This window comes from Lynx canadensis, chromosome A1 (assembly GCF_007474595.2).
Source record: "Lynx canadensis isolate LIC74 chromosome A1, mLynCan4.pri.v2, whole genome shotgun sequence".
Taxonomy (NCBI): Eukaryota; Metazoa; Chordata; class Mammalia; order Carnivora; family Felidae; genus Lynx; species Lynx canadensis.
This window is the reverse complement of record NC_044303.2, coordinates 87055556-87064194: the sequence shown is the minus strand read 5'-3', so window position 1 is coordinate 87064194 and position 8639 is coordinate 87055556. Positions and strand designations below refer to the sequence as shown.

The 8639-nt window shown below is 40.3% G+C and overlaps 1 protein-coding gene and 1 pseudogene across 1 annotated transcript; both read left to right on the top strand.

Annotated features, from left to right (window-relative positions):
* The first annotated feature begins 1561 nt into the window (after positions 1 to 1561).
* Positions 1562 to 2534, top strand: LOC115513032 (olfactory receptor 2G3-like). The gene is given in 3 exon segments (XM_030314503.1): positions 1562 to 1604; positions 1607 to 1726; positions 1729 to 2534. Coding segments are annotated over 3 exon segments (969 nt in total).
* A 4908-nt stretch (positions 2535 to 7442) lies between these two features.
* On the top strand, positions 7443 to 8186 carry LOC115501201 (annotated as a pseudogene).
* Positions 8187 to 8639: the final 453 nt, after the last annotated feature.

The following is an 8639-nucleotide window of genomic DNA, read 5'->3' as shown; positions in this document are numbered from 1 at the left end:
CTTATTTCTGTGTTAAGGATCTCCTTCATGTCTTTCAATATTTTCTCAGTTGGGTGAGTATCCTTATGATCATTGCTTTAAATTATCTGTCATATATATTACTTATATCGTTTTACTTAGATCTCTGGCTGTGGCTTTCTTTCTTTCATTTGGGATACATTTCTCTGTCTCTTCATCTGTCTGTCTTTCTGTGTCTATTTCTGTGTGTTAAGAAAGTAAGCTGTGTCTTCTGCTCTTGAAAGTAGTTACTTCATGAAGGAAAGGTCCTGGAGTGTCATGCCATGCTGTTTCCTCTGTTCACCAGAAACTGGCACTTCAGGAGAGTATGCTATGCTTGTTGCTTATGCTCCACTGTTTGTACATGCCACTTTTTGTTTCAGTGCAGTCATCTGCACTAACTCTGCCTGTTGTGGACTGTTTTTGCTCTCTGTCATGTTGGTGGGACCCAGGCAGTCTAGTTCTGAGGAGTTTAGTGGTGGCCCCTGGGGATCTTGGGAGTGGAGCAGTGATGTTACTAAAATTAGTGTTGGGCCATCACTCATATGTCAGATCCCCTGAAGCACTGCAGTGGCCTGGGAGTGCTTGCTGGGTGGCTGGTGGGTGAGGGTAGGGATTACATGTCAGATGGCTGGTCTGGCTGGGCCTGATGCACAATAGTGGCTGGGGACACATGGCTTGGGGTGTCCTGGTGGTTGAGTGCAGCATGAAGGTTGGGCCTGATGTTATTAGCTGGGGTGTGGTGTGGCAGCTGGGTGAAATGTGCAGTGACAGCAGTTCATCTGGTGGCTAGGCATGACATACAGTGGTGGCCTCATGACCTAAAATTTATTTTAAAATACAATCTAAAAGCTCTAGAGAGAGTTTAAATCCATGAGTACCTCACTTTTCTCTGATGAGGTAGTGTACAGAGATGAATGTGAAAGAATGTGTGTAAAAAGAGGAAAGATGAGGGGTGCCTGGATGGCTCAGTTGCTTAAGCATCTGATTTCAGCTCAGGTCATGATCTCACAGTTCAAAAATCAAGCCCCACATTGAGCTCTGTGCTGACAGTGTGGAGCCTGCTTGTGATTTTCTCTCTCCCCCATCTCTCTGCCTGTCTCTCTCTCTCTCTCTCTCTCAAAATAAACATTAAAATAACAAAGGTGAAAGATGAGATAATTCCCATTGCCATGTCTGCCTAGGTTACCATCTGAAATTGTATTTTGTATGCATATTTTTGCTGACAGTTAAAACCATGGAGATGCCACTTGCTTCTTTATTTTGCAAGACGATTAATTTCAGTAGAAGTGACTGCATGTTATTTCACATGTGGGCAATTATACACATTGATTAGTTTAGTAATTGTCCAGACAACTACAAAGTTGAAAGCATTCATATTTTTTTAGAGTCATTGGACTGATTATTGTTCTGAATCAGCAACACGTTGAGGGTAAAAAATTAGTAAGTTGGACAAGTTAGTTTCCATCACCCTTTCAACTTGTACATTGTGATTCTAGGATAAATTGTTTCAAACATACTTGTTCTCATTTCTCTCTTAACAGAAGCAGTTCCTTCTGTAGAAATGGAAAGGGCCAATGAGAGTTCCCTGATGAGTTTCATCCTTCTAGCTTCTCAGACAACCCTCGCCTGGAGTCTGCACTCTTTGTATTAGTCCTTTTTTTCTATATCCTGACGCTTGTGGGGAACTTTGCCATCATCATTATATCATACGTGGATCCTCTCCTCCACACCCCATGTACTTCTTCCTCAGCAACCTCTCCCTACTGGACCTCTGCTTCACTACCAGTCTTGCACCTCAGACCTTAGTCAACCTGAGAGGTCCAGAGAAGACTATCACCTATGGTGGTTGTGTGGTACAACTCTATATTTCTCTAGCGCTGGGCTCCACTGAGTGTATCCTCTTGGCTGTAATGGCTTTGGATCGCTACATTGCTGTCTGCAAACCCCTCCACTATGTGGCTATCATGAATCCACAGCTGTGCCAACAGCTGGCATCCCTCTCCTGGCTCAGTGGTTTGAGCAATTCCCTGATCCATGCTACTTTTACCTTGCAATTGCCTCTCTGTGGCAACCATAGACTCAATCATTTTATTTGCGAAGTACCAGCTCTCCTCAAATTGGCTTGTGTGGACACCACTGTCAATGAGTTGGTGCTTTTTGTGGTTAGTATCCTGTTTCTCCAAATTCCCCCAGCACTCATTCTTATCTCCTATGGCTTCATAAGTCAAGCTGTGCTGAGGATAAAGTCAGCAGAGGCAAGACACAAAGCCTTCAGCACCTGTTCCTCCCACCTTACAGTGGTGATCATTTTCTACGGCACCATAATCTACATGTACCTACAACCAGGTAACAGTTATGCTCAGGACCAAGGCAAGTTTATCTCCCTCTTCTACACCATGGTGACCCCAACCTTAAATCCTATTATCTATACTTTAAGAAACAAAGATATGAAAGTGGCTCTGAAACACTTCTGTCAAAAAAATTGTGTTCCCTATGACTGTGATGTGCAAGGAAGCATTTACCAAGATATGTAGTCAGCTTCTAAATTAGTCAAACCATGTTTCCCAATTTCACATCAGTGAAATTTATGTTTACTTAATCTAATAAGGGAGATTTTCTTCTCTTATGTGTAACTAAGCAAAATATATGTTTATTTAAGTTCAGAGATTAAACCATGGGAAATAGAGTGGTGTATGGGTATAAATTGTAATCTTCACCACAAAGTCTATATTTTATTTCTGACACTTATTCTCAGGGATTCAATAGATGTAAGTAATTAAATATTTACCAATTGTCTAGGTAATGAATCTTTTTAATTTTCATTTGTGATGAATTATTTAGTATTTAACACCTTAAATTTACCTTATAATGTTCCTTCATTAAAGCTTCAAATTGGAAATTAAGCTCTTTATACATGTACTTCCCTACTGAAGTAGAAAACTAAGTCTTCATACTGTCAATTTATTGAAGAGTAGGATATCATATTAACTGTTTTTTTACATATTCTCATTTAACAATAACTATCAAGAAAGACTAAAAGAAACAAAATATAATAAACATATGGTTTTTCTTTTTATTTTACCCAAAAAGATGTTACCTCACTCCCAGTTCCAAGCTAGATTTAATTTCAGAAATAAATACCTGTGCCTTCTCACTAGATGACATTGTTCTTGACATGGGTTGTAAACACAAAATCACAATTTTTTTTTGCAGTTTTTGCACTCATTTATTTATATTTTCTTGGTTAAATGTGGATATTCAGATTCTAATATATATAGTTATTTTTTATTTGAGTGTAACTGAAAAACAAAAGTCAATACTGGGAAACCAGTCCTTCCACAAAAACCCGATGTTAGAATGGCAAGGTAGAAAGACCTTAAACTCAAATCCTTCATAGACACAGCAAATGTACACCAACTGATAGTGCAAATCTTCCTAAAAAGAACTGAGAGCTGACTGAACAGCTTCTACTCAACAAGATAGATCTCATAGAGAATGACAAAAGAGACAGAGATACAGTAACAAAGGAAACCCCCACCCCTGATGCTGAAAACTGTCATGGGCAGGAATAGTGAGAGAAGTGAGCAGATTCATCCATCCTGGGCACAGAAAAAAGCTGTGGTTTAAAGGAGCAACTAGATAGAAAGGAAAGGGCTCTTATAACCCTGCCCAAAGGGCGGGGGGAGGTGCTGGAAATCTATGTTAATTAGAGAGGTTGGCAAATGTCATAGTTTATGATTCCTCTCTACCGTGATGCGCAGATAGGAGCGGGTCTGGGCACCCTACCCTGTCTGTTGTCCCAGCAATCACTGGGCCCCTGTTTCACACCAGCCTGAAATGCCCCAAGACTCACAAAAGTCATGGTGTGAAACAGAAACTAGAATGTAAGTTACCCAGCCCATAAACTCTGCCTACAGTGGGGGAGCCCTGGAACTCTCCGTGGGTCAGAGAGGTTGGCAGCACAACGGTATGTGTTCCCCTTCCATCCTGATAACAGAGGGCTGCAAGGTTGGGTTCCATAGGGGGCCTGCTGCCTTGGTAATTCCCAGGCCACTAACCTATACGAGATGAGATGCCCTGTTATGTAGAAAAAAAGCTACAGCTTAAAAGAGCAGCTAGAATATAGGCTACTGAAGTTCAGGAGAAGACAGGCATGACCATTGCCACTGCTCCACTGTCCCCTCAGCCTCTGACCCAGCTTCTGACCCTGCACCTGTTGGTGATGAGTGGCCCCAGCAGTATGTTATAGCCCTGCCACCAGCCCAACCCTGGCATGTTCATCACCTTGTGGGGGATGGACAGCACCATCAGGGCAGACCTAATCACTGCTGTGGTCTTCCTCTGGATCTTCCCCCTCCTCATGCTACACTACTTCTATTGGCACAAGGGCATGATCCACACCAAGGCCAAGGGCAAGGAGTTTGCCTAAAGCACAGATCCAGCCCTGCAGGAAAATCACTCCCTCCAAGCAGAGCAGAAAGGAGTACTTTATCTGAGGTGCACCAAACCTCACTTCTCCCAATGCTTCCTTGAATTCCATGAGAGAAGATACACCCTCCCCCCAACATCACCCTGTTACCTGTACCACCAGGCAAACCATGAGAGCACCCACCTCCTTCCAAGGTATGCACCTGGTCTGGGAACGCCAGATGCCATCCTGGAGGAAGAGAGTAAAGAAGGAGGAACTGACACAGGAGAGGCATCTCTCAGGTACCCTAGCATTCAGCTATGGCTACCATGGGGCCTGCATTTGATCTGCCAGAGGGAGAAACTCTAGGTCCTCCTGGGCAGTGAAGTTTGTCATCAGCATGGTGTGAAAGTCCTTGCTGGGTGGTGGGCTTAAGGGCTATGAAAGCAAGGAGGTGACTCAACTGTAGCTGACTGGGGATAATGGCATCAAATGTCATTCCTTTACATTTAAGGGGAACATCAGGTGACACAGCTAAAAGGCACCTTTCTCTCTCATTGATCCAGCTCTAAATGGTTAAAAATAAATTTGAAATGTAACCAAAAATTCACAGTCAAATACATAAATAAACAAGCAACTAGAATATAAAAAGCTAGCCCTAAAATTGTGCCAGATGATGATAGCTATGGGAACATTATCTGGGTCTACAAGCACCATGGTTTACATTCTCCCATGATTTTCATAGTGTGGATGGGAACAAGGCCTGTGTTCCCTGGCCGGCAACCCCCTAGTGAGCTATGGACTCCTAACTCACACAAGCCCCAGCTGAGCCACCAAGGTGGCCTTGTATGGTGCACACCTAGATGCTGGGTTAGCACTCACAACAATTCTAGTCATTTTGCCAAAGTGACATAGGCAGAAAGCACCATGGAACACTCTAGACCTGCACCACTTTGCTTTAGATGACTTGCTAGGGCATCTCTACCACAGAGCACTTTGAGACTTCCTGGCTCATTCCTGCTTTAGCTCCAGCTGCCCCACCAGGGTGCCCTCTGCCTGGAGCACTCTAGGAAGTGCTGGTCCATATCTGCCTCAGCTGCAGCCATACTGCCAAGGTAGCCTTTTATGCTGAGCACCTTGACTTGCACCCATTTCAGCTTCACCTAACCTGCTAGGCTGTGTAGAGAGTCCTGACACCCCACAGCATGCATCCACTGTGACTTCAGGTGTTCTGCAAGGAGACTTTGCATGGAGAGCCCTGGTAATGTTTAGCCCATGCCTACTTCAGGTCTGCCCATCACTCCAGAGTATCTCCAGAAAGAGTCATATGGGGTCCCCCAGCCTACATCACCCACAACTCCCCCATATAGTCAGTCATCACACACAGCCTAAACAGGGGATGACCAAATACAAAATTATTCCTACAAGTTTAGGAGAAGTAGTTGTTGGGCCTAATACATAGAAGCGCAAATAGAAAATTAAGAAAATCCAGGAGATAGAGGAATATGCTTTGCAAACAAGAACAACAAAAAAACCTCATAAAAGTAATAAAACAGATATAGCAATATAACTGATGAAGAGATAAAGTATTTATCATAAGATGCTCACCAGTCGAAAGAGAAGAGTGGAAAAACTCAGTGAAAATTTCAAAAAGATAAAAAAAATTAAAAAATCAATCAGAATTGGAGAATACAATAATAGAAATGAAAAATACATTGCAGGGTAATAATAGATTAGCAGATACAGAAAAATGGATTGGTGAAGTGGAAGACAGAGTAATGGAAAGTATCCAAACTGAACAGCAAAAATAAAAATAAAATTTAAAAATGAAGATAACTTAAGGGATCTCTTGGAAAACGTAAAGTGAATAATAATTTTCATTTTAGGGGTTTCATAAAGATAAAACTTCTTTGAAGAAATAATAGCTAAAAGTTCTCTAAGCTATGGAAGGAAATAGACATCCAATTCCAAAGACCACCGAGTTTTCCAAGGAAAATGAACCCAAGGAGGTCCACACTATAACGCATATTTAAAATGTCAAAGATTAAAGATGAAGATAATTTTATAAGGAAAAACAACATAAAAGCAAATACTTATGTAAGAAGTGTTAAAAGGATATGAGCCTTTTACATAGACTAAAAGGCTATGAGCTAATTTTTCTTTACTAAAAACTTTGCAGGCCAGCAAGGAGTGGAAAGATATACTCAAAGCACTAAAAGAAAAAAAAATGCAACCAATATACTCTACCTACCAATATTATCTTTCAGAATTGAAAAAGAGATACACAGCTTCAAAGATAAAAGTTAAAGTAATTCATCACCACTGAACTGGCTTTAGGAGTAATGTTAAAGGGAATTTTTAAGTAGACAAGTAAAGGCCATAATTAGAAGTAAGACAATTATGAATGAAATGATGTAAATATGACAACATATACACAAAACATGGAAGGGGTAGTAAAAATGATTTTAGGATGCGTTAGAATTTAAATGGCCATCACCTAATATAGACTATTATATTATTTGGATGTTGTATACGAATCTTATGGTAACCACAAACACAAAACCTATAATACATTCACACGAAAATAAACATAAAGATAGCCAAAAATAACATTACAGAAAGTAAATAACCACAAAAAAGATAGCAAGAGACAAAAGGGTCAGAGAACCAAAAACAACAGGAAAACAATTAACAAAATGACAACAAGTATATACCTATCATTAGTTTAAAAGCAAATGGTCTAGATGCTCCAATAAAAAAGACATAAAGTAGTGGAATGGATAAAAACAAAACAAAACGTAAACCAAGACACATTTATATACTTTCTGCAAGATTTACTTCAACCTAAACACATATATGGACTGAAAGTGAAGGGATGTAAAAAGAATTCCATGCAAATTGAAGTAAAAAAAAAAAAGAAGAAAAGAAAGAAAAGAAAAGTCAAGATAGCAACGCTTAGACAAAATAGATGTGAGAGCAAAGACTGTAACAACTCTTTTTTTATGGTACTTTGAAGTTGGCAGGCTATTTTAAGATGAAGCTGAACATATCTTTCCCAGATATTAACTTCCAGAAATTCATTGAAGTGGATGATGAGTGCAAGCTCAGTACTTTTTATGAGAAGCATACGGTCACAGAAGTTGCTGCTGATGTTCTGAGTGAAGAATGAAAAGATTAGGTGGTCTGAATAAGTGGTGGCAATGACAAACAAGGTTCCCCATGGAGCAGAGTGTCTTTAGCTGTGGCTATGACCACCTGCTGCTGAGTAAGGGCATTCCTGTTACAGATAAGGAAGACTGGAGGAAAAAAAGTGCAAATACATTTGGGGTTACATTGTAGATGACAACCTCAGTGTTCTCATCTTGGTCATTGTAAACAAAAGGAGGAGGATATTTCTATACTCGCTGATACTATTGTGCCTTGTCACATGGGCCCATAAGAGTTAGCAGAATCTGCAAAGTTTTCAATCTCTCTAAAGAAGATGATGTCCACCAGTATGTTGTGAGAAAGCCCATAAACAAAGATGGTAAGAAACCTAGAACAAAAGTGCCCAAGGTTCCATGTCTTATTACTATACATGTCCTCCAACACAAACATTGGCATATTGGTCTGAAGAAATGGGGTACGAAGAAAAATAGGGAAGAGGTTATAGAATATGGTAAACTTTTGGCCAAGAGAATGAAGGAAACAAAATAAAAGCACCTGGAACAGGATGACAAGAAAGAAGCTGTCCTCTCTGAAGGCTTCTACATCTAAGTCTGAGTGTAGTCAAAAATGAGATTTTCTAGCAAAGATGGAGACATTATGATTCTGGTCTTCAAGCTATATTACAAAGCTGTAGCCATAAGACAGTATGATACTGGCACAAAAACAGACACATAGATCAATGAAACAGAATAGAAACCCAAAAACTGACCCACAACTCTATGGCCAACTAATTTCAACAAAGCAGGAAAGAATATCCAATGGAAAAAAAGATAGTCTCTTTAACAAATGGTGCTGGGAAAACTGGACAACAATGTGCAGAAGAATGAAAGTAGACCATACACACACACACACACACACACACACAATTCAAGTGTCTGTGGACAATAAATTATATTTAAAAAATAAAAAAAATGAGAGATCTAAATGTGATAAAGCAATCAAAATACTAGAGGAAACACAGGCAGTAACCTCTTTGACCTCAGCCACAACAGTTAATTACTAGACATATCTCCTGAAGTGACGG